Genomic DNA, 26,970 nt, shown 5'->3' on the forward strand with positions numbered 1-26,970 from the left:
GGGGGGGGGGGGGGGAGGCACCCCTGAAGAGAAGGCAGTGACCCAGACATCGCCGCCCCTTCGCCTCAAAGGGGGCCGGGAGCACTGGGGTGGGAGAGTTGAAGTCTGGCATGTTGCAGCGACAGCCCAGCCACAGCCCATGTGGGATCTACACTCACTGTTACCCTGTCTTTGCCTTTCCATTTCTGGCTAAGTCACAGGAGCTGTGGAGGTGCAGGACAGAAAGGTGACATCCAGCCAAAACTGTGGAGGTAAGCCTGAGCAAAAGGAAGGAGGCAGCTGGTAAGGCAGGCTGCAGGGCTGTGCTACATTTACGGCTCTTCGGTCTCCTAATTGCATCTCCGTTTGTTTTGAAGAGGCCGGGGGGTGGCAGTGCCTCTGTGAAACATCATTTGCCTGCAGAAGGTCATGGAGGCCTTTGTTTTGCTCCTCAACTCTGTCATTTCCCTTTTTTAGCTCTGTGTTTTGCTCTCCCACGGAACGCAAGCAGATCTGCAACTTGACAAAAATCTCTTGACACGAATGTCTCGCTCCCCTTCAAGCCCTTCCCAGGTCAACAATCTGAGCTGCCAGAACCAGTATGTCCCATCCCAGTGGCACCCGTGGGTGATGATGGACATGCTGGCCAGGCTCTGCAAGCCTCCCCACTGCTGGGTGGCCAAAGCTTCCCTGGCCACTGCTTTGGGCCATCATGCCCGCTGTCCCTGGGTGCTTATTGCGCCCGTGACACAGGGTGACAGCCCCACCGCACTGATGTGATGAGCAGCTCGGTGGCACCAGCTCTCATGCTCGTCTCTGCTCTGCTGCACAGGGAGAACCGTTGGGGAGGTAGGTCTAGAGGGAACGAACTTGCCCCGTGCTGGTAGGAGTCACCCCGGAAAGGTGGTTGCTGGCACTGAATCACCAAGACCTGTTTCAGGGCCGTGGCTGGCCTTAGGGAGGGCCAGGTGAAGGGAGCGGTGCCTGTTTTGTGTTACAGCTGTGCTCTGTGGTGCCTGGCTGGTGGTCTTCACCCTGCCCCTGCGGCTTGCTGCCAGCGTGGCTGAGCCCTCGTGCCCCCACAAGCTGCTCCCACTCTGTCTAGCTGCGTCTGGTGCCCCAGCTCTAGCCTGTCCTCACTGACCACTGCCATCCCCCGCGCCACCGCTGAGATGACCTCACATCACCACTTCCCCACACCTGGAGGCCGGCTTCTTCCCAGACCTGCTGGACATCACTGCCCTCCGTCTAAGGGGCAGCAGGGTGGGGCAGCTCTGGGTGGGCACCTTCAAGCAGCTGGGGAACCTTGACCTCCTCCACCTTGCTGCGGGCCACCCTGCATCTCCGCGGCAACCCCAGCCACCAGCTCACCTGGAACCACCTGCCGCAGCCACCATCAGCCACCCTGCAGCACTGGCCCCTGTCCAGCCCATCCTGCTCCCCACTTCCTGGCTACCCCCTCATTTCCCGTGGCTGGGAGACCCTAACCCTGCCCGGCCAACCATGTCCAATCCTCTTACTAGCACGACTGGGTTTCACTGCTTACAGCACACCCAAAACTGCTCCATGCAGACAGAGCTCTGCACCGCCACTGCCTTGCTGGACTAATGAAGTTCAAATTAGAAATACTCCTTAGAACAGCAGTGTTTTTGGGGTGAGACGGTTGCACAAGACTGAAGCAGCACTGGAATGACCCCACATTCCTCCAGGGTACTGCTGGGAAACAATCCTCTGGAGCAACTTCTAATTTTTTTTTTTTTTTTTTTCCCTAATCCTGAAGCATAAACCAAGTTTAAGGGATTTCTGAGCCCTGTCCTACCTAGAAACAAATCTGCCTTCTGCAGACTGTCACTTCTACCCTCACACACCCCTTTTTCCTATAAACATCTATGCTTCACACTGATTATCAGGACTAGGAGAATCCTGTTTCTAAATATTGTTTGCTTTTGAAAGGAACTTGGAGATCAACATCTCACACTTGTTCTGCTACTCTGGCTTTGCTACTCAAAAAGCTTCCCACACAGATTCTCCCCAGGACCTGGCCCACAGGTCTCTGTGCAAGCAGCAGCATCCCTCTGACCTTTGCAGGCTGTCAGACAGCCTCCTCTAGAGGTTACCCCCTTGGCTTGGTCTCTGCATCTGTTCTGCATCACAGTTCTTTTCTCCATGACCCTCCTCCAGGCCACAGGGACATCAAAAGCAGCTAGAGGACAGGGAGCTTTGAGGAAAGCTACACTAGGTTCAAGACTTAGAGAAAATGCAGATTCTTTTATGTCTTGGTTTTGCCCTCAAGCTCATGGCAAAACTTAACAGATTTGCTTTTGCAACACAGCTGAAAGAACAGGACGGGATGAGGTGAAGGAGGCAGGGCTGGGCCTGCAGTGATTGAAGCTCCTTCTGTAGGTGCAGTTACCTTCACTTCAGTTGATTTTTACCAATTTGGACAGAGAGGAGTTCCAGTTTCAGTCACAGAAATGGAGAAAATGCATTTTACTCTTAGCCTTAGGGCAGCGTTTTTAAAATGAGGGAACACTGCTCTTACACACAGACCAGCACCTCCCTTGTCAGTGACAAGACACTGCTTTCCTGTGCCTGCTAGATCACAGCCACCCCAGTTTCACCAGCAGTTGCCCTAACAGGCCCACAACCTGGAAGAACATTAAGCAGAGAGGGTGCAAGCAGGCCTTGCACATACCACCCACTTTATTTCAATCTAGCATCCCAAGTCCTTTTTTCTGTCAATGCTGCCTGCACACCCCAGGAACTAACACCAGGTTTTTTTGCACCAAGGCCAAGCATCTGCACCCTGCCAGCTGTGGTAGACATCACCTCCTACAAAAAAGGGACAGCTAGCTCTACTCCTTGGACTTCTTCCTGGCCCTCTTTATAGGGCATGTCAACGGTAAAGTCAGGTAAGGCACAAAAAAGTCTCCTCCACCCAAAAGCAGAGGGAAGGAACAACTCTTTACTGCCTAGAGAGAGATGTGTTGATTCTCACAGGCTTGAAAGAAGGGGCAGGACCAGCCCCTGAGCTTGTGTGAAGATAGGTGCCACAAACACGCATAGGCACAGAGAATCCTTTGTACAGAGATCTAGGGGCATCTGCTGCTATTCCTTCAGTGCAAGAAAAGCAGCACAGCGCTACTTCATGCTCTTACACTTGCTCAGCTTTCAAACATGGGAACAGTGCACACAGGCCCAGTGTTTTGTCAGAGAAGAAAGGGAAAACATACTCCACAGGGATTTCATGGATTGTATTCATTCCCAAACCAAGCCTATTTTATTAGGAAGAGAAGGGAAAGGGACAGGGAAAGGGCAGGAAGAAGGAAAAACACAAGCAAGGGCAAAAAAATTTACAATAGAAATATGCTTGCTCCCTTAAGCAGTGGCCATCAGGGTCAGCCACACTACACAAACACTCCAAGCCACAGCAGCAGGGGAGTAGTATATTAAAATACAAATCAGCCACAGACTGCCTTTGACAAATGGACCTGAAAGGAGAAACAAAGGGGAGCACACCTTGCCCCTCTGAGCCGGCAGCACCAGAAGGGGGTCAAGCACTCCCCTGGCCTAGAGAAGCAGGGGCAGCAGCAGCATTGCCTCCCTCCAGCACAGTGCTGAATACTACCATCAGGCAGGAGTTGCAGTCCAATAAAATAAAATGCACAACTGAGTTGATCGTGATGAGAGCGCTTCTGGGCCCCATGTTTGTTACTCTTGGCACACCCTTGCCAACATGACCAAAGCAGAGAACTCTTCCTTTCAATTCATGCAGAGCTCAGAGCAGCACTGATTTATTGTAGCACAACCAGCCGCCCTACAGACCAGGGAATCACTTTGTGAGTATAAGAAAAAAATTCAGCAGGATTTGTCCAAGTTTAAAAAGCAGAAGGAAGGACACACCTCCTACAGAGAGGGGAAAAAAAAAAAAGAAAGAAAAAGAACAAACAGCATGTCTGTATGGGCTCTAGGATCCTCTCCCACCACACAGCTCTGAGTTCTCTGATGACAACAGTCCTATGAGGGGAGAAGGGCACAGCAGCACATCTCTTGTCTCTTACAGCTGATGAAGGGTTTGTAGGAGCATGTGGCGAGCAAATGAACAGGAGTCAAGAGCACGGTTTGGTCTGTGGAAAAAGAGAAGAGAGATATATTTAAAATACTAAACTTAAGAACTGCTTTGCATATGAATTTGAATGAGCAGACAAACAGTATTTCAAGCACACTAGGCCTGTGTGCCCAAAAGCCTACATTTAATACATAACCTCCCCTTGGTTATCTCTTCTGAAACCATTCCCTCACTGCTGCACGGATCACTGCTTCCCATTCAGAGCTTGCTGTGGAAAACTCTCTCTCCTTTGCCAAGGCTGAGCCAGTAAGATAATGACCAAGAATCAGAACATTTCTTTCCATGGGTACAAAAATCAACAGCAGATTGCTGATCTCCGCAGTCCAGTGTCTCATTTTGGGTAAAACAAAGTGGGTGAGAGCGGAAGCCCCCTTCCCTCTCTTCTGGCAAGGAGATTTTCCATACAGATCCACTGTTTATGGCCAAAAACCATAGAAGACCAACTTCCTCATACTAATCTTTTCTCACCAAGTCACCTGCTATCTATGACCCAGTGGTGATTTCGGTCTTGGGGCTTTTTAAGTGTTCAAAAGAGGCAGTGTAACCTCCTACCCTCCCCACCCTGAGATCAAGTAAGACCTGATTGGCTTTTCTGGGCCACCTTTCAGCATGTCTTACACATAGCCCACAGAGCCTGCAGAGCATCAGCTGAAAGGGCCTGAAATAGAGGTCCACCTCACACAGAATAACCTAGGTGAAGTATTTCAGTTATCATTTTTGGAAGACCCAGCCCCATTTGGAATAAGCAGGGTGATTCTGTCTAGGCAGCTCCCCATTTTTGGAAACAGAGAACCTGAACTGATGTTGATCATAGCCAACCTCCCTCAGCTTCCACTCCTAACACCAAGCCTCCTCTAACACTAAGAGGCTCCTTACTTGCTGTGGAGTTAAAACTGCCTGCCGCTCTGTGCTACAGCCTGTTGAAAGAGGCCACTGCTATGATTCAATTCAAAAAGCAGCATCACCCTCCCCTCAAAACAACAAAAACCACCCCAATCCTTACAAAAAACCCACCACCACCTCCAGCAAGTCATAAGTGGGCAGGCAGACATCCACATATTTTCAGTGTTTACAGCTAAAAGTATGGGAAAGCATGTACATATGTATTCACAGCACCCTCTTGTGTCCAAAAAAAGAAAGTAAGGACTGACAGCAGAGTAAAATGGATGCCACTTACAAGTCTGTGTCCATAATTTTATTATTTTCGAATGGAGAACACTACCTGCATCACCACAAATTATCACAAAAAAAAAAAAGAGGAGAATGACTACTCCAGAAGCAAGCCCCTTGGAGCAAGAGACAGCAGAGCTCTAGTCTAGGCAGATACAAGAACTTCACAGCTCTAGAAGCCCAAAGGAGCTAACCACAATCCTAAAGGAAAAACCTAGAAAATATGACAAAAATGCATAGTTTGCTGCAAATGAACTCATGGATTTGACAGAGTGCAAGTAGATTTGTTGCAGAAACTGAGCCTAAATGAGCTCTGCAGATTACTAGATTAACCAGTGAGAGGTTTGGTTTAAGGTTAGGTCATAATTTCGCTCTGATTAAACTCCAAGGAAAGAGAAGGGGTGTAGGTTAACTGAGAAGCTGTTTTATCTGGACTTTAGTGTTCCTGAACTGTTAGTGTTCTCTCCAGGCAACTGTAAAGGATTTAATAGCTGTTCTCCTTGTTCCCTTGGGGAAAGCATTTTAAGAAATACATGTATTTATAAAAAACATTTTATATATTTATGTATATATTTAAAACATTTTATATTTATAAAAAATTGCTTGTATATAGTATTCATTATGCTGCACAGGACATAAGTGTCTCTACGATAACATCACATCTTGCAACAGAGGTCTGCAAATCAGAGAAAGCTTCAGCACTAAGAACTTCATAGCATAGCATTTCAAGGACACTGCAGGTTTGGCATTTGTGCCCTTAGGTACCAAAGGCAGCAGACAGATCTGCCTTCCACTGCAAGAGGATTCTGGCTCTCACATAAGCTTTCACAAAACATTTAAACAATCTCACACTTTCAGAGACTTTCCCCTCTTGTAGTGAAATGCTGGCTATGGATTCAGTGGAATTTTTTTGATAATTCATCGAGACCAGAATTTTGTTTTGTCACATACAGCATCATCTACAGATGAAAAACATTTATTGGTATCTTGCAGGTCTGGAGCCTGCAAAAGGAGAAGGGGACAAGTGTCTTTTGTGAGCAAATTTGTTTAGAAGTACAAGTCAAGCTACTCTAGGCACTGGAATTTGACATAAACAATTATAAGTTCAAATGCACTGAATCAAAGTCTCCTTTTCTGTATTCCCACTTTCAAGTGATTTAAATTCTGTCTGGAGGACTGGGGTTGATAGACCCTAAGTTGGTACCTGTTTTGATCACGCTGGGTATATCTGCCTAATTAGTGCCAAAGTAAGCCATCATTCTCTTCATCCTTTTATTTTAGAACTGGTTTAGATCCTTACACTGTACATACCTATTTAATCAACAAACAAGATCACTGGTTGTCACAGTTTGAACTCAGCCAGCAGCCAATCACCACATGGCCAGTCATTTACTTCAAATCCCCTTGAGACACACATCAGACTTCTCTGTCCTTCTACATTACCCACTAAGTACACCCAGGTCCCTGGGCAAAAGTAATCCCACTCATGGGTTTTTTCTTTACCCAATGCAGGAGTAACCCAGACTGTCTTCCCCAACATAATCCTAATGTGCACAGGAGCTCCAACCACAGTATGTAGGTGGTTTGATTGAGCAGGGCCCACTTGCTTGGCAGATCCTCTGGTCTCACATTCATGGATTACTTGCGCAATAACATCCATAGTTAAGTCCACCCCTTGGTCATGAGCCCATCTATATGTTGTATCTCTTCCCTGATGGACTGAGGAGTCATGGGCCCAGCGAACCAGAAATTGTTCACCCTTATGTTGCCAGACCAGATCTGCTTAAGCCACCTTAATCGTAGCAGCTTGATCCAGCCGTTGGTTGTTCTGATGTTCTTCAGTGGCCCGGCTCTTGGGCACATGAGCATCTATCTACATGGCATACTCTCACAACCAGATTCTCTACTCAAGCAGCCATAATTCATCAGCCCAGACGGGTTTGCCTCTGTGCTGCCAGTTGCTCCATTTCCACTGCTGAAACCACACCCCCACAGCACATTTGCCACCATCCATGAGTCAATACAGAGGTAGAGCACTGGTTACTTTTCTCACTCAGCGATATTCCAAGGCCAACTGGACGGCTTTCACCTCTGAACTGACTCGATTCACCTTCTCCTTCAGCACCTTCAGCAACCCATCATGTGGGGCTCCGCACAGCTGCCTTCCACCTTTGATGTTTTCCTAATGCAACAGGACCTGTCGGTAAACAGGGTACATCGCTTCTCATTATCCTGTAGTTTATTATATGGTGGGGCCTCTTCAGCACATGCTACCTCTTCCTCTGGTGCCATTCCAAAATCTTTGCTTTCTGGCCAATTTGTAATCACTTCCAATATTCCCAGAGAGCTGAGGCTCCCTATTCGAGCCCATTTTGTGATTAATGCAACCCATTTACTCCACGTGGCATCAGCTGCATGGTGTGTAGAGGGGACACTCCCTTTGAACACCCAGCCCAGCACTGGAAGTCAGGGAGCCAAGAGGAGCTGTGCTTCAGTCCCCATCACCCCTGAAGCAGCTTGGACTCCTTCATATGCTGCCTTTTCAGTTGGAGTATATCAGTCTTCAGATCCTCTGTTTCCCGACTCCAAAACCCCAGGGTCAACCTCAAGTGTCCCTGGGTGCTCTCTGCCAGAGACTCCAGGTAGGGCCATTCTTCCCAGCTGTAGTGTAGAGCATATTTTTATTGTCTTGTCCTATTCAAACTGGCCCGAGGGCTACTGCATGGACTATTTCCTGTTTAATTCGTTCAAAAGCTTGTTGTCGCTCTGGGCCCCATATAAAATAATTCTTTTTCTGGGTCACTTAGAGCAGGTTGACAATCTGACTAATTTGGAATGTGCAGTCTCCTGAAACCCACAATACCTAAGAAAGCTTGCATTTCCTTTCTGTTAGTCAGTGGGGACATAGTTGTATTAATCATCTCCACTGGAATCTGACAGCGTCCACCCTGCCATTTTACTCCTAAAAACTGAATCTCTTGTGCAGGTCCTTTGACCTTACCATACTTTATGGCAAAACCATCTCTCAGAAGGATGTGGATTATTTTCTCCCCTTTCTCAAAAACTTCTGCTGTATCACCCCATACAATGATGTCATCAACGTACTGTAAGTGCTCCAGGGCTTCACCCTGTTCCAGTGCAGCATGGATCAGTCCATGGCAAATTTCCACCCCTGGGGCAGTCGATTCCAGTTGTATTGGACACCCCTTCAAGTAAAAGCAAACTGTCCTGCACTCTGCTGCCAGAGGGATGGAGAAAAATGCATTGGCGATATCAATCGTGGCGTACCACTTGGCCACCTTTGACTCTAGCTCATGCTGAAGTTCTAGCATGTCTGGCACAGCAGCACTCAGCAATGGCGTGACTTCATTCAGGCCACGATAGTCCACTGTCAATCTCCACTCTCCCTTAGACTTTCGCACTGGCCATATGGGGCTGTTAAAAGGGAAGCGCGTCTTGCTGATGACTCTTTGGCTCTCTAGCTGACAAATCAGTTTATGGATAGGGATTACAGCGTCCTGATTGGTGCAGTATTGCCGTTGGTGCACTGTTGTAGTGGCAACTGGCACCTGTTGTTCTTTGACCCTCAGCAATCCCACAACAGAAGGATCCTCTGAGAGACCAGGTAACACAGACAGCTAACTTCTTCTGTTTCCAAGGCAGCTATACCAAAAGCCCACCAGTGATAACCTTTCAGGTCCTTAAAATACCCCCTCCTGAGAAAATCGATACCAAGAATACATGGAACATCTGGGCCAGTCATAATGGGGTGTTTTTCCCACTCTTTTCCATTTAGGCTCACCTTGGCCTCTGATAGTCAACTGCTGAGACCCCCCTGTCACTCCTGAAATACAAATGGGTTTTGCTCCTTTAAAATTTGATGGCATTAGGGTGCACTGAGCACCAGTGTCCACCAAAGCCTTATGCTGCTGGGGGTCAGATGTGCCACACTATCGAATCCACACGGGCCAATAAACTCAATTATCCCTATCCTCTGCCCAGCTGCAGGCAGGGCCCCTCTAATGTTGGTCATAATACCCACTAAGGACAAACAGGTTAGTGTGGTGTGCACGGGTTTCAGCCTCATCTTGATCACTCACTTCTTGTGAATACAGATCAGTTCTTCTCATAGGATCATGAGCAAAGTCAACCTTTCTGCTCTGTCTGGACACTTGATTACTGGAAACCAGAGCAGCATTTCTCCTAAAAGAACCCTGTTTTGTAGTTGTTCTTCCTTCCAATTCACATACCCTCTTCAAGGAGGTAAGCAGGTTTTCCATCCCATTTCTTCATGTATTCTCCATAGTCACACAGGCAATGCCACAGCTTCCCCTGGGGTGTATACTGGTTCTCTCAAGAAACAACTGCTCCTAATAGCTGAGATTCTAGTCCACACAGGTGAGGAGTAGGACATGTCCTCTTTAAATTGCTGGAATTCTTGAGATAATTTCTCCACAGCCAAGACAAGGGTGGAAGAGAGGCTTTCTTCATATTGTTGTAGTCGGTGAGCCAGTTCATCTACTGTTGGTCCCTCTCCAGTCCATTAGTGCTAACGCACTGGCATATGATGATTGTGTGCTCTGTACAGACTTATGCCACATGGGCCGGGTGCACTAGGCTTCATCTGGATCTGTGGGTAGCCACGCATTATCTGGGTTATAGTAAACCCTCTCCCACATGGCTATTTCCCTCAAGTATTGAATGCCTTTCTCCATAGTCGTCCACTTACTTGGATGACATACAAAATCTTCCTTGAAGGGATACCTCTCCCTCACACTTGACAGGAGTCACCTCCAGAGACTGAGATTTAGTGTCTTCTTTCCAATGGCTTTGTCAACACCCCTTTCCCTAGACAGGGATCCCAGCTGCCTGGCCTCCCTGCCCTCTAATTCCACACTACTGGCCCTGCTATCCCAGCACCAGAGCATCCAGGTAATGAGCTGCTCACCTGATGGCAGCTGAAATTTTTGCATGTCTCACTACTCACTCAGGGATAAGTATCAGGTGACTATCACTAGCTCTGCCTCCTCCTGTTCTTGTGATGGGTCTGGTTCATCATCACCCTGTACCCCGTGAGGGGATTTTCTTGTGTATTTCTTCTGTATGGAAGCAACTGACACCGTCATGGGTTGGTTCTCTGGCTCAGCTGCAGCACCTGTCCTCAGGGCTGTAGTGGCTGCAGTTTCTGTTACTTGGTTACCAGGTGCAGAGCCCTTTCTCCTCTTCTTGAGGGTGCTGAACAGTGTTTAACAGCACTCAGTAAGCACGGGCTAGGCCCCAGCATGTTGCAGTGAGCTGTGCCAATCTGGAATACCTCAGGTGACAACATAATTTTTCCAAATATTTTACTAGTTACTCAGGATTCTGCACGTGTTTGGGAGTGAAGTTCCAATACACTGGAGGTGCCCACTATTCTAGGTACTTGCCCATGCTACTCCACACCCCCAGCTGCTCATAATTCTCCAATCTTGGGCTAGATTTCCAGGTAATACTCTTAAATAGTTGCTTAACCCTGAACAAAACCTGAACCACATGCAGCAACATACTAGCTCCTAGCAGTAAGACAACCATGTTAATGTCAACATTCCAAGGATATTTGAAATTCCTGAATTTCTCAAACACAACTGTAAACAGCCCCAGGGCCAATGACCACACCCTATGGTAGACCAACATTTTATAGTACAGCAAAAACAAAATCTTAACCCAACTCTCATGGACTGGGAGCAAGAGCATGGGAAATACATATTGCACATGAGGTGATAAAATATTAAGGAGCCAAGCAATCAACATTATTACCCGTTCTGTCCTTATCTCAGACCTCAGCTCAGGCCCCACAATGGGTGCGTTGTGATCCAGATCCAGTGATCTGTCTGGGCAACTTTACATGGCAAGTCCCAATACTTCTTGCTTAAATTTAAAATTACTGAGTTGGAGGTATATTTGTTCAGTTGGTAAAACATGGTCATCGGCTTGTAACTGCCTAATTCTAGCCTGACCAAGCCAAAGAGAGGAGAAAAACTGTTCCACCAGAAAGGCCTCTAGGTTAGTATTTGCACATGTGTAAACAAGCTGGTTACATAGTTTTATTTTCCAAAACTGATGTAAGCATGGCTGGTTGCTGGACACATACCACTGCTCTGCTTTGACAGCTTCAGGCCACACCAGCACTTGGAAAAACTCTTCTCCCCTATCACATCAGGCCTGCTTCCAATCCCAGTAGAACTAAGAAAAGACAGACTACTAATATTTGAATGCACTCCTATCACCCATGTTTCGTACTGACCACAAGGTTTTGATGCTTCTATCTTTCATCAGCAGAAGATCCCAAGCTTGAGCATATTCCCCACACCAAGAAAATGAGGCAGGCTTAAGCCTTGTTCTCAAACCCATTAAAAAGCTGCTCTCACCCTATGTGGCATGTGGTTCATGCTAAGCCAAAGAACCACCAAGTCCCAAAGGGATTCCAGACCTCTGCTGGCTTTGCTTAAAGACAATTTTGGACTGTTTCTCCCCTTGACTGCCAAAGTCCTTGCTCTCTTGAGGAAGGGCCTATTTGTGATGTTTTTTCTAAATCACATCAATGCTAGAGTTCACACTGACTTAATTCCAGAAGATATGGCTTTCACTGCTATTGCATTATCTATGCTTTAAGATATTAAAGAAACTAAAGTTGGCGGGGGCCGGCGTTGATTCTATACCTATACTAGAAGTAATAAATAGAGGCAGACAGTAGAAGCAGCTTCTTCAACACTTATGCTCCCAATTTTGTTCTCAAAAAAATCACTAGCCTTGTTGCTGTCACAGTAGGAACAGTTTCATTTAGGAACAATTCAGTCTGTGTTTTGCAGTGTTTTGATCTGCTGGTGTTCCATGTCATATAGCACGACAACTCAGGTAGAACTCTGCTAACCCTCATACTCAGAAGGATGATTTGGAGGGCACAGTTAGATCCAGTGTAGTCATACACTCACTAAACTCAAGCAGTGGCTAGAAATCCAGTAGGTTTCCTTAAGCTCAAAACACCTCTTCTGTAACTAGCATCAGCCTCTGTTTCAGAGCCAGTTAGTTGCAAAGCCAGCTTTCCACTGTTTCTTCTTTAGGATTGAAACTTACTGCTCTAAACCTTGCATTCTGCAGTAAGCAATATAAAAAGTAGAGGCCCAGTAAACTGTTAATCCTTAATTTCAGAACAGATATTTAGTGGGCTTCAACAGAACAGCTTGCATACAGCTATTACGCAGTTTCACTAGCTCCTATGGAGAATACTGCATGACAAGCACAAAACTCACTTTGTGACAAAAGCTGAGAGAACAGGGGCCAGGGATTTCGGGAAATAATCCTGCTGGACCATATGGTTCAAGGTCATAAGAATACCATAGAGGCTTGGGACAGCTTTGATCTTCTCTTCACTCTGAATAAAAGACAAGAAGGAGGAAGTTAGATATCAGCCAATGACTATTTTATCTAATCCACTCTCTTCACAGAGGAAATGAATTCTCTGTTGAATGAAGTGCTGCCATGATCTAGTGAGCAGCTTTCACTCCTACAGTGTAAGTGCAATGTTCCTCAAGACAAAGGTAGTGAACTCCATAGCCTCCCCACACCAGCATGTGAAATAAAGCAGCAGCAAGAATATTCTAGTACTTATCAATTAGAGCCTAGTCACCGACAGCAACAACAATGCAGAAACTAACAAACTTGCAAGTGAAACAGTCAAATCTTAGAGGCTCCATGTCAAAGCGTTCTCCTAAGAAATTTTACCCCACTTCAATTCATAAAGAATTCAGTTGCCTTAATTACACAATATTTTCTTGCATTATTCTGTAGCTCATTTTTGTACCACCTCCAGTTCTTCATCATGCTTCCTGGTGAACTTGATGTAGCATTCCCAGAACTGTCTCTCAATTACGTACAACATAAAGCTCATAGTCACCCTTATTGCTGCTCCCCTGCTTACATGATGCCTAAGTTATTCTTGTTCCTAATGTGATGTTAATCTACATGTCCCAACCCTTACATTGTTTTCATTTATTTTTCCACGGTCATCCCAACTAAAGCCCTTCATTCTGTAGGCAGAATCTGGACCTGTGTTCCTAGATGTATGATCTTGTATTTAATTAAGAATACCTGTTGCTCATGTGCTTCCAGTTGTGCAGGACAGAAAATGATAGAAACTGCTCCCTCTCCACATGTGCCTAATTCATCAATAGTCCCCTGTACCACAGAGGACAAAATCACCTGGCTGATCCTCAAAGGCTTTATCATCAATACCACTTCCTGGTCTGAAAGAGTTCTAGAACACAAGTCTGACTTGTGCCTCATGCATATTTACTATTTTCTGTATGGGATAAGCAGTAGGTGGTAGTCCCTGAAACAAGCATTCTGCAGAACAGAAAGCCATCTCTGGATCTGTTGAACTGTCTGAGAAATGGAAAGCTCAGTATTGGTCCAATGTACACAAGGAAAGGCTTAACTGATTTTTAGGAAATTAAGATGTACCCGAGCATGTCAACAGCTGTCAGTACCCCAAGCTGGATATTACCAGTTTATAAACCTAATTAAGAGCAGGCTGCTATAACATAGATTATGGCTATTCTGTGGTTTAGAATTGGTTTGGTTCAAGTTTCCATTCTCAGCTTCTAGGTCTTAAGACAGTAAGAAACATTAAGCAGAAGTAAGCAAAGATGCTCCGTAAGTTTGCAGACAGAACCTTTCCCCAGTTCATCTCACTGAAAGTAAAGCTAATTCTAATGCAATTTGCAGGTTTCCAACCAACCCTCCATCCTTTCTCATTAGAAAGTTTATTTCATGTAACTACATATTTGACTCTAGTATTTGGCAAAGATACTCCAAAGCATGAAGTTGAATACTACTGATCTAGCATGAGTAGCTGGATATGTGTTTTTGAGCCATGTTACTAAGAGGTGCCCTAAAGGACCACATTAACTAATAATATTGTAGATTAGACTTCTGGACATGGCTTTTCATAGACACCACAGTCCAGCAGCAGCACTATTTCCTTACCTGGCCCTCCCTGCCTTTAGGGACGGTCTGAGAATGCAGAGCACATTAAACAGAAGAGATACAAAGAGCTGACATCTCCTTCATCCTAATGCAACCTTGCAATTTGCAATTTCTGCTGGGCCTGCAGACTTCCATTGTCCCTGGGCATGAGGCATGCACAGGCATCCAGCTGCTTCCATGGCAACATAATTACCCAAAACCCAGCTAGTCTGGTCTTCAACAGCCTAAACAGACCATAACTTAACTCTTTCCTGCTTCCTTACCTTAAGTAGTCCCATGTGAATCAAGAGGCTTGTGATGAATGCATCTGAATTAAATGTGGCAGAAGTGAAAGCTTTTCTCATCAAGGCATCTAAAAAGAAATAAATGCACCATATTAAACAATACAGAAATGGATGCTATTATGGATTTTAAGATCAAGATTGATAACACAGGACCTCAGGGAGTATCAGCTGTTAAAGTAGTTCTGGGAAGTAATATCTCTTAAGATTCCAGCTGTTTTCACAGGGACTAGGTATAATCTCTGAAACACTGAGACAGGTAAAACCCTGTCCTTAAGTATAAGGCCTGATATAAAGGGGAAAAAAAGCAACCAACAACAAACAAAACACCCCAACAAAAAACAAAACTGAAAACGCTCAAAATTCCCACACTGCCAAGCTTCAGATGCAATTTGACTTCAGTCCTGTGAACCACAAAATGCTCTACTCAATGCATTTGAACATGTGTGCTATGTCTATACTAGTATATAAATATGTTCAGATAAAGGAGAGATGCAAGAGTTAGAGCCTTGACATTTTAAAGACCATCAAGAATTCACTCTTCATTTGAAACCACACAGAATGAGAACACAATGAGAAAACCTGATCATCTGTTTTCTGGGCTCCCTCAGGACCTGTCACAAGCTATGGGCAAACCAGTGCTTTAGCTTCTCATGTCTACAAGGTAGGCAAGGAACCCATTTTGACCTTTGACCATTCTGGTTTCTTGGAATGGGCAGAAGCCACTTGAGTGGCTGTAGAACAGTGTCAGAAATTAACCAGGGACCTGACTGTCACCTGATGGTTTCTTTTCTGGAAGGGAAGTAATTGCCAGGTTCAATCTTTCCCTAAAGAACAGCAGTAGTAAGGAACAGCTATCAAGATATATACATACATAAGCACACTTCAGACAACAAGAATATCCTCTTTGTTGGAGACAATTCATCATGGGCATGAGCCAAGGCCAGCACTAGCTCAAGGAGATGCCAGCTGACTATTTTTTGGCTGATTTGGACCCATAAACAATTGCAGAGAACTCTACCACGTTACTGTTTTACAGACAACAGCTAACAAAGTTTCACTATGTCTATGTATTTCAAAGTAAGAAATTTCAAACTAGGGAAATGCATGTTTGTTTGCAGTAAATCACTTCAAGTGGTCTTAAAAATAATTGATCCATTTCTTTTGCACAATATTGATAGGTAGCTCAGGTATGGGAGAACTGTACTGCTGGGGGATTCGAAAGCGATGAAAGTCAGTGGTCAGATGCCTAGGAGCATTTGGAAATTCCTGTTTCCAAATGAGAGCACGAAGGGATACCATTAGTCCACACAAAAATCAGACCTAACCCACAATATACAGTGAGGAATAGTCCTTTGACTGTACATTAGCTTCTGTGCCTTGTCCCATGTTGCAAATTTCTCCTCCCTGAAGAAATTAAAGATGTTTCAGACTGATAAGAAGAGGTCTCTCTTTACACTCTCTTAATACTACACCTGATAGGCTACTTCCCGCAAAATACTTTTTAAGTAGAATCACAGAATTGTCTATGTTGGAAAAGACCTTGAAGATCATCCAGTCCAACCATTCACCTAACACTGACAGTTCCCAACTACACCAGATCCCTCAGCGCTACGTCAACCTGACTCAAACACCTCCAGGGATGGGGACTCCACCACCTCCCTGGGCAGCCCATTCCAATGTCTAATAACCCATTCTGTAAAGAAATGCTTCCTAATATCCAGTCTAAGCCTTCCCTCGCACAAATAAACAGCCTAGAAAAAGCAACTGATCTTGGAACACAGAACCACTGGCTATTGACAGCCTAATATCAATAAGATGTAGTAAGGGCAGCACAAGTCCACTAAGAGAGCAAATACAACAAACACTCATCATCAAGGTTCGGAAGCACAAGACATGCTAAGCTGGGAAAGAATCTCTACTTTCACTCCACACAACAGCAAGGCACATCTTGGTACTTTTGTTATCGCAGGCCTCCTGTTGCCAGGGACAAAAGAGTCCAATGTCCTGGCTCATTCCAAGGGGCCTTCCTCTGCATCGCACTGGTGTCCTTCACCCTGAAGCAGATCACACCATGAAGTGAAGAAAGGCCCAGTCACCTGTTGTTTCATGCACTGCTGCTTTCACTGGGGCTTCATCTTTGAAGACCGAAGATATCCTTAGGAGAGTTGTAGCTACTTTCTCTACATCAGATGTATCTGTCTGAAAGACAAGAAAAAAAAAGAAATGTAGGGACCATTCAGTTCACTGCTCACCAGCTACAGAAGATGGGTCTCTGCTAGGGCTGTGACGGAAATTACAGCCTTCAGTGGACTGACATCAGTTTTGCCTTGGCCATACCACAAGGCATAAGCAACATTAAAACAAAGTTACTCTACATAGAAGCTCTGGTGTCAGTATAAGCATTAACTGCATCGTCTGCTTCCATAAGGTTCCTTGGGATCACTGGGGAGAAGATGCAAATCCAGGTCTCAAGAGAGAAAGTTATCACCTCTGAGGATTAAATGATTCTGAGAGAAAGTCAAGCACAGAAGACCACTGGCTCACGTACCTGCTGAGCTATCAGCACAGAGCACTTTGGTCCTAGTCGCAGCAGCTTCTCTGGCGATGGGAAAGCAAGGAACGTGGCAACATCCACAGGAGGAGATGGCACTGGAGTCGAATCCTGAAACAAGCAGAATCCATTTGAAGTTTACTCTTGGAAGTAAATAAATTGGTTCAGCAACAAAGGTATATAGGACACAGGAACAGGACCAGGTGAGGATTTGTTCTATTTGAAAACTATTTGAGGCTGGAATGAGCCCAGAGTTGAAATAGCCAGAATATGCCAGGACAATTGCATGTACAAGGTTTCCATCTTCTGGACATGGTAGACTTTTTCTACTTGTGTTTGTTACAATCACTACTCTGCCTTTCCCTAATACATGTGTGCACATGCACACTTTAACAAAACATATTTTCAAGTCATACATTTTCTTTATTTCCTGCATGTTACCTCCCTGACTGTTACTACAGTGCCAGCCGACACAGGAATATGAACTCCTGCCAGCACTCCAAGTTCAGACTCACTCCAGATCTTATTTCCTCCTTTACTCTTCTCCAGCTGAAGGAAATAGGAATGCATCTGGAAACAAGCCTACCTGTGAATCAATTATCTTCTTAGGAGTCAGTGACTCCTGTTCTCCATGTCCTCTCTCCTTCAGCTGTTGCTGTTCTTCCTCCTCCTCTTCTTCTTCTTCCTCCTCTTCATCTTCATCCTCCTCCTCCTCCCCTTCATCATCACTGAGGTTTTAGAGTTATGTGTTACATTAATTACACAGTTGCAACTCCTGTATGCTGGAACTCAAAACATTTTTTCAAGAACAAAAAAGCAGCCTTCCCTCAAGTCTTACTGCAAGAAGTACATCTCCGTCTATAACCAATTAATAGAACACTCAGGCTTCAGTCACCCATTTGACAATGGCTAGCAAAAAAATCAAGGAATGCAATCAATAACTAATACTAAGACAAGTCTACTGATGAAAACAAGACACAGGCTTATCCTGCTTAAGGAATCCTCTAGTGGTGCTGCACACTGAAACAAACACCCATCTGCAATGTTACAGTTCTTATTTTAAAATAGATGGGTAATGAAAGTGTTGAAGAAAATTGTTGGAAATTTTCTGATTTAAACTCTGGTACCCTGCCTACCTCAAAGATCCCAGCACAGATGTCATATTGAAGCCTTCAAGGATCTCCTGGAGTTGCTCACACCCCTCTTCTCCCAGACAGTTACCTAGGTTGATTGAAGAAAGGGAGTAGACTTAACAGAGGCACATAAGTTTGTTCTTGAGAATTTAGATGCATATTCTTGTCTACCTCTTATTTCTGAAATTGAACATTTATGCCATTTCTACACAACACCTTAGAGGCAACAATTCAGACTTCAGTTATCAGAATCAGTTGTTAAACAAATTTCAGCAGCATGACACAATGGTTTGAGACAAAAAATCCCTCTAATTTTTCAGAGTGTCTCAGAGATTTCCTGCTAGTTCTATAAACAGCTCATTCTCAGTGATTCTAAAACAAGGTACAGTACCACTGAAATGCAGTGACCCAAGGTACAAACAGCAAAAAGCCAGCACTAGTCAACGTTCTCCCACTCTTCTGCAGAGATGCACAAAGATGATTTTGTTTGCAAGTACAAAGTATCTGAGATCACAATGAACAATTTAAAAAGTTTTACTGAAAAGAGGTATAAGTATCAGTTTAATCTTTCCACCACATAAGATGTACTGGAACTGCTCAACTTTAACAATTAACTGAGTTCATGGCTTAAGAAAACTTTCAGGATCTGTTTCCTGTCCCAAGGTCATCCAAGTTCAACTACACTCAGTACTATTTTTTAAAATACTGACAACCACAAGACTAGAATATGGGGTACTGTCAACATTCTTCCTAGTGGTTTCTCATCAGGATCAGACTAGACATACTTTGGTCTAGCAAACTTACATACCATTGAGATCCAACCTCTCCAACTCTGCCTTATCTTCAATAGCTTCAGCAACAGTCAGAGCAGCATCTCGTTTGATCTCACAGAAGGACATATTCAGCTCCTAAGCAGCAGAACAACATTGTTTACAGAACTTCTATTAACATATATTATCCTCATAAGCTTCATGTGCTCACAAATGTTCTGGAAAGAATCTCATTTGAGAAATACAACCTGAGACATACTCCTACTTTGTATAGCTAAAAGAGGTATTTTGAAATATACTATTGTTAAGAGCAGCACTACTGAAGGTAGCCACTTTACTAGAATAGCCACAGAGATCAAACCATTCTGACTGCTCATCTAGAAGGCAGCAGACATTCAGTCCTTAGCAATCAGTTGGCTGGAGATCTTCACTTATTTGAGAATCACAAGAGCATTCCAGAATTCACACACCAGTAAATCTTACTGAAGAAGGGTAGCTACTACATTAAATGGACAGCACATTTTCTTTTGAACACATAGGTTGCACGTTAAGGCCTTCAAAAGACAAATTATGAGTGGTACTATCTGTGATAAACACAGTTAGAAGAGAAACAGTGTGGACAGACTAGTAAGATTAAAGTTATTCAACAGCAGGCACCATCCCCCACCATTCTACTTTGTGCTCAATCAATACTTTCCTGAGAAGAGATTTAATATTAACAGCAAAAGGGAAGAAGTCCTTGAACAGAATGAATCAGCTACAATTGCTTCATGCTATCCACCCTTAACCACTTCTGCTCTAGAAAAAATGATTTAACTTCTGGCTGTTCATCTCAATACTCCGATTAGAATCCTTACTTAAGTTTTCCTAGAACATTCAGATATAAATTCCAGTAGAACCAGCAGAAGCCTAAGCAAAGGATCTTCACACCACAAAGCACCTACTTCCTACTGTACTAGGTTCATATACATAAGTATAGTACTCAGATGAATTTTTGTCTTTGACTGTAAACTGCAAGATTAGGAATTATGTGTTCAGCATCTGTTCCAGTGCAGTTGCAACCCATGGCAGGTGTTTCTAGAGATTCTAGTTCACTTACAGTGCTGACTAGCTCATCTTGAATGCTGTCAAACACAAGTCCTGTGCAAACAGGGATGTAGGAAGCTATCGTATTGCCAAAAAACTAAAAATATTTGGACCTTTGATACATGCCCTAACAAAGTGTTAATGGTATGAACTCTGAAATGCTGAAGAGATTTCAAACTGTTTGTCAAGAGGAATATCTCAGTCCCTGCTCACAACTCTGAGGTTCTAAAAGCAGATATTTCCATTATCAGATTTCTTGAACAGCACATGCTGAGTTGAACCAACAGCTTCAAAAACATCAAGTGGAGTCTAAACAAGTCACTGATACACCTCCATGTAGAATAGCCTTAGCTGGATGCGGCAATACCACTGATCTACAGTACAGCTTATTGCTTTCAAGTTGCAAGCACAGAGCCTGCACTGAAGTGAACCCCACTTTAGAATAATCAGTAGCGCTAAGAGAATGTACAGAAAACCAGGAAATTAAGAACAAAGCATTTTCAAAAGAGATTCAAAGCTGAACAGCAAGAAGACAATACCTTTAATTTATGAAGCCCTTCTTTAACAGCATCAGCAATAGCAACAGCACCCTTTGAACGCACCAGGCAGTCTCCAAAGTTGATCACTTCAATCTGCCGAAGCGCCTTCAGTGTCTGCAAGGTAGCATAAATTTGAAGTTACAGACACACAAAGTAAATGGAAGGTCCTCTTTCCTACTGCAGCATGGCATGTGGCTCCACCAACTCAGAGGTACTAATGCTAACTATTCTGAGAAGAGTGGGAGGCACAAGAAAAACCCAAAGGAACTGTTTCAAACAGCTTACCTCTGCCATGGCCACAGCTCCTTTCTCTGTGAAGGTGTTGTCATTCAAGTTTATAACCTTAAGCAGTGGGTTGATAGCAAAGGCCTGGGCTAGTGCCGTGATGCCAGGATGGTTAATTCCATTCTGTGGCATATGGACCTCCTCTAGAGTCCCAATGATCTGGGAAAGGATGTAGATGAAAAAAAGCTGTTAAGAGACATACTTCAGCTCAGAAGTATAGTGCTCACTCTTTAGGATTTGCTTAAAATTGTCTTCCTCCAACTCAGAACTCCATTAGCTCTTCTACACAGAACTATTTACTAGCAACTGTCACAAATATAAGTGAAATTGCAGGCTCATGGCAAGCGTCAGGTTAATATAAAGCCCCTGATTCTAAGAGTCACAGGTAGCATCCTCCCAGCATGTCTGGTCTAAGTACCTTAAAACAAGAGTTCTTTACCTGTGGTTCAACAACCCTGAAATAGATCAAGCAACATCACTGGATACAATATTTTTTAATTAAGTCTACATTTCACCCTGACTGCAGAAGCAAACCCATAAGAAAATTAGTATGAACACGATTTATAGATTAAACAGCATGTCACAGAGTAATGAATCCCATTTTTGTAGTGCCACTCAGTCTGAATTCCTCATGAACCACTTTCTTACGTGCCTCTCAAGTATTTAAGAAGTCGCATTTTTGCCAAGATTGCTGATTAGTTGAGTTACATCCAGACAGCTCTTTACAAAAAAGAACAACCTATAACCTGCAATATAATTGTTAATATACCTGAAAGTATGCATTGCAATTCAGAAGTTGCTTTTAGCAGCAGTGGAGGAAAAGGAAAGTAGGTGGCCTCAACCACAGTGAATTCTCTTCCTCCAACAAAAGCACAAGTTAGCCAGAGACAGCTATAGAAATTTAGGCATCATTTACAGCCCCCTCACAGGATGATCCTAGCAAAAACACTAGGTTGCTTTTGCTAGATGATTGCACAACTAAGCAGAGCAGCACTCAAGAGGTCAGCTGGCACACCTACCCCAGTGCCAGATAATCTCGATTAGCACAGAGGGAGAAGCAATAGGACTACTATTAATCTATTCAGAAGATGCCTATTTATCCCTCAAGTAACTACTTTACACAGTCACTAGTTGTGCTGGGAAACTTAGGTCAGAGAAACATTCAGTCATCAATTCTAATTGCACTTGTTGAAGACTCCAGTTTCAGCAGCAAACATCACAACTTAAGTGAACCAACAACCAGGCCCTACCTCCAAGCTGAGACAAGCTCTGTGTGCATTATCTTCCACATTAGCATACCTTGCTCCATTTTGGTGTCAAGAAGCTCTGGTTTGGTACTTACCCCAAAGGCTTCAGCCAGGGCAGTGGCACCATCATTCTCCAGACGGTTTCTGCCAGCCACAAATATTTTCAAAGCAAGAGGCTTGCCCTGGGCACTCGATTTCCTGTGACACTCTTTCAGAGCAGCTGCCAATATCTAAAGATAAACCAAGCAGTTTATACTACCTCAGCATCTCATTCTGAAGGAATCCAAAGGTGGTTTGTATATCTAGCTCAAGAAATACTTTGGTCACTGCTGCTTCTACAGTAGGGTATACAATAAAACTGTCTGTAGCTACAACATTTGCACAGTCTTAGGCAAGAAGTGATCATTTTGCAACACTAGAACACACTGACCTCATTAAGAGCATTTGATTCTTAAACAGGTGAACATACAGGGTCTTAGTGATAATGACAGTTAGTCCTGGTTTTCAGCTTCATCCAACATGCATCCCTTCAGTGCTAGGCTTTGTAATCCTGGTCTCCCTAATCCAAGGCTGCTAGCTCTCTTGACGTGGAATCTAATGTTTAGAACTGTTTTCCTTTCCTGGAAAAACAGATGAACTTTCCATAATTCCAAAATTTTCCATGAAAACACGTAGACAGAAAGGATCTTGAAACTAGAGATGTGGCCAACAAGAATATCATTAAGTTCTAAGGGAAATGAGAAGTCCTTCAAATGGGGAGGAATAACCCCACATACCAGCATAAACTGGGGGTCATCTGGGGGCAAAATAGTTTGGCAGAGAACCCTGGGGTCCTAGTGGTGAAAAGTTGACTATGAGCTAGCAATATGCACTTGCAGCAAAGAAAGTCCACTGGGCTACCTTGAGAAAAGCATTGTCAGCAAGGCAAGGGAAGTGATCCCTCTCCTCTACTCAGCCCTGTGAAATGCATTTGAATACTGTGTCCAGTTCCAGGCTCCTACATGGATGTACTGGGGTGAGTCCAGCAAAGGGTCCCAACAATCATTAAAGAACTGGAGAATTTTACATACCAGGAGACTGCTAAGAGCTAGGATTATTAAGGCTGGAGAAGAGAAGGCTCTGGGGGAGATCCTATCCATGGTTAAGAACAGCCAGAATAACAGGACAGGGGGAGAAGGTGGTGTAAAGAAGGTAGAGTCAGACACAAATGCACACAAATCAATGCAGAGAAAACTCCATTTAAACACAAAACCACCCTTTTTTACTGTGAGGGTTGTTAAACACCAGGACATTATCCAGAGAGCCTGTGAAGTCTATCTTTTGAGATTCAAAACCTGACTAGACACAGACCTGAGCAACCTGGTCTAGTTGCCTTGAGCAGGGGAGTTGAACTAGATGATCACCAAAGATCCGTTCCAATTGCAACCATTGTGTGATTCTGTGTAGGGCAGTCTGAAGCCACGTCCTGGCTCTGACCTCATTCCCAAAAAGCAGACAACCCTTACCTTGCCACCACCAATGCCCATGCCACAGTTATTGAGCTTGAGTTCCTGCAGGGTGTAGCATGTGGGGCTCTTCAGCAGCGCCTCAAAGCCACGCACACCGTCTGGCCCAAAGGCATTGTCACTCAGGTCCAGCTCCACCAGCTGGGCTCCAGCCGTGATGAGTGCATCTCCCAAAGAGATCTGTAAGGAAACAGATGGCAGTGGGTGGGAAGGAGTGAATTGACTTTTAGTGACAGCATCACTGCAGTGGCTAGGTATGATAGTGATGCTGCAAAAATTTTCCATTTTGAAGACATTCAGCAAAGCTGTATGGGAAGATAAAAACTTTAAGCTAAAGCTAGAGAGGAAGTTGTGCAAATCAAGATAAAGATAACCATAAGGCAGGTAAGAAGTTATCCCATCTCTTTAGATAAATACATGCTTTTCAAAGTGAGTTTCCCCCTCTACAGTTCCAGAAAGAAATATTATTTTCATTCTGCTGATCTTATGTTCTTGCTTCACAGGACTCAAGGAGGCAGGGAGCTCTGTAATGCTCTCGGAAGAGATGGCCATATGCCTTTATTTAGAAAGTTTGGTTCCCATTCTATCTATCAGATCACAAGGATGTTTTCCCCAGTGACAAGCTTCTTCACTAGCATGGACTTGCATTTGGCTTTTTATCAACTCTTCTCCATCTGATACAGAAGGAGCAAAAAGGAATCATTCACCTATTCTGAGACACTTAGTGTTAACAGCATACAGAAAGATCAACTCTGTGCTAAAAACATACTCCCACAAGAAGCATGACAGGTGAGAAAAGAAGTTATATTAGTCAGAAGTCTCAGAACTAGTTTTTACTTACCAAAGCAGGAGGGATCTCAGACCTTAGTCTCCCTGTGAACATGTCACTCCAATGACACCTCTAAAATAAGAAACGTACAGATAGAAACCATTAAAAATGTTTAGGACAACACAATTGTACAGAGGTTTACACATACAAGCTGCATTACATCACTAGGGACAGCTTAATGCCATCCACCTTCCCTTGGGCTTGTCATTTAACTGTGCTAAAGAGCTATAAGAACTAACATTATAATTAATTCACTTGCAAAGACATAAAGGCACTGAAATGCACATTGTAAATAACACTATATAAGAATGCTTGCTTGCATTCAAGCTGGAATTCTTTTCTGCTGAGAAAACTACCACAGGAAAAAGCAGCAGGAAACTGAAAGATACATTAAGAATGCAGATTTACTAAGGTATGGAGCTCAACAGTCTGGACTTGCTTGCACTTGGGTGATTAACACGAATCAATGTTTCGTAGTCCTCTCCTGTAAAGGACAGTACCTCTAGCACCCTCCTAATGTTAGGCTAGAGCAGTAATAAGGAAACATAGCTTGACATGGAAAAACCTCCTGGAGCATTTCCTCCATTATTTCTTCCCTATTCAGGCATTCTCTGAAGACTCATTCTTCAGATGATCTGATCATTCTCCAGAAGATATGACCCCATTTTTCTGTTAGAACTTAATTTTGTTGCCACAGTTCTTTGTTTAGAGAGGCTCTTCCTTGCACAGCTTCCCAGCTCTAAGATTGGAAGCCTTCTGAACAGAAACAGTTAAGAACGCAGGAAGCATTCCCCATTATCCCAAAGTCCCCAAGTCCTGCCATATTTTCCTGCTGGAAGAACCACCAAGCAAGATTTAGGGCTAATTCGAGGCAGGGTACTGCAGGAAGAACGTAAATAGGCCTTCAGCATTTCTACATCACTTCTTCCCCTCCACCACTACCCACTTGAAGATCTCACCTTGAGCTCCGATTTCTTCTCCAAGGCTTTGGCAATGACCTTTGCTGCCTCCACACCCACTGTATTGCCTTCCAGGCGCAATGCTTCCAGGCCATCAAATTCCTCAATTTGCTTGATCACTTCTTCAGCTGCAAAAAGCAGATAGTCTTGTTGGCCTTTTAACTATCATCTTAGGTACCACAGTAACACCGTGATGCAGCAATACTTGCTCAACTCTACACTTAGTGAAAACAGCTGAGCAACATTATCTGAAAGAATCCTGAAACAGCAATGGAGAACAGAACTAAAACGTCAGTTCACGAGAAAGAATATTCTCCATTCCCCACCCTGCCTTTTAATAATTTATTTCTATTTCTATTCTCTGATAGCCATCCTCCTATTTGCAAAAGTAAGCTTCCTTACTTACTCCTAAGTATGATTCCTCTGCCATTCAGCACATGTTTTAGGAGCTAGAGTGCATGTGTCTACAAAGACGCAAGGACTAAGCTAAAAGTTGATGGAAATTGGTGCCACATCAACAGGAAGTTCCCACTGACTGGCAAAAGTAGATGTCTGTTTAGCAGAACAATTTAACTCTAGAGTGATCCTATGCAAGACACAGAGCCAGGTTACAGACTCTCTCCTGTCAATAGGCACTTGTTATCATTCCCAAGCTCCAAAGCCTTTCCACATAGTTCAGTGGCTTTGCACTACTAAAAGAGCATATAAAAAATGTACCACCTTCAGAATCAGTAAAAAAGGTACACACTATAGAAAATAACCTCTCTGAAGAGCATGCTACTTCTTGGTGTGGCAGAAATGTTGATTTAAGAATATATACATATTCTCCAGGTATGCACTACATTAGCAGTCACAGTAAGACATTTTTAATCAGGAAACACACATAGACCAGCAAGAGATATTCTGGAAGAGAAATAACAAGAGTCTAACCAGTTGATCAGAATATGGGAAGAAACGGGACTATTGCAGCAGACTAACACATCAGGCCATTGCTCTGTAAAAGTCTTTGAAGCATCTAATGGTTCCAAGTGCTGTCATGAACTTGCTTATGCTTTTTAAAAGGTGCACTGACTTCTAATGCACAGTGACTGTCAAAAGCACTTGGAGAGAACAGCAAGAAAACACGAATCACACACCGGAGAGCCAAACACCAACTCTGCCAGCGTAGCAAGTCAAAGCAGGGTACAAGAAGGGAAGGAAATGTCTCTATCAGAAGCAGCTGTAATTGAGAGACCCTTCTATCACAGCTAATGAGAACTTGGCCATGCAGGATTAACAGGAGGTTTACCACAAGACTTTAGAATTTCAGGAAGACACTTCTCAAACACAAAGGTATTTTCTCTTACCATCTTCAGCAGTATTGAGTTTCAGGCTCCGGCCTTTGAAGCTCAACTGTCCACCACCCACTTTGGTTTTGGCAAGCGACTCCGCAAGTTTAGTGATGTCTTCTGATGCCATTTTTCTGCTTTTCCAAATGTTA

At 44.0% G+C, this 26,970-nt stretch overlaps 1 protein-coding gene across 1 annotated transcript; it reads right to left on the bottom strand.

Annotated features, from left to right (window-relative positions):
• Positions 1-3,204: 3,204 nt before the first annotated feature.
• Positions 3,205-26,970, bottom strand: RANGAP1 (Ran GTPase activating protein 1). Its single transcript, XM_026840975.1, has 15 exons — positions 26,837-26,970; positions 25,491-25,618; positions 24,544-24,603; positions 23,703-23,882; positions 22,293-22,427; positions 20,951-21,109; positions 20,666-20,779; positions 19,079-19,178; positions 18,274-18,358; positions 17,724-17,865; positions 17,135-17,248; positions 16,683-16,785; positions 14,566-14,654; positions 12,568-12,689; positions 3,205-4,106 (listed from the first exon to the last, which is right to left on the bottom strand). The coding sequence occupies exons 1-15, from the start codon at positions 26,946-26,948 to the stop codon at positions 4,037-4,039; spliced, it is 1,713 nt and encodes a 570-aa protein (XP_026696776.1). The 5' UTR covers positions 26,949-26,970; the 3' UTR covers positions 3,205-4,036.

The sequence above is a fragment of the Athene cunicularia genome (genome assembly GCF_003259725.1).
Source record: "Athene cunicularia isolate RWA chromosome 1 unlocalized genomic scaffold, athCun1 chr1_part2, whole genome shotgun sequence".
NCBI lineage: Eukaryota > Metazoa > Chordata > Aves > Strigiformes > Strigidae > Athene > Athene cunicularia.

Bases quoted from the DNA above. Each gene is read 5' to 3' on its own strand.
- RANGAP1 (XM_026840975.1), bottom strand. From the start codon at position 26,948: ATGGCATCAGAAGACATCACTAAACTTGCGGAGTCGCTTGCCAAAACC. The intron at 25,619-26,836 runs GTAAGAGAAAAT...TGCTTTTTGCAG, and splicing joins ACTCAATACTGCTGAAGATG to CTGAAGAAGTGATCAAGCAA. The intron at 16,786-17,134 runs GTACGTGAGCCA...CTTGTCTTTCAG, and splicing joins CTGTGCTGATAGCTCAGCAG to ACAGATACATCTGATGTAGA.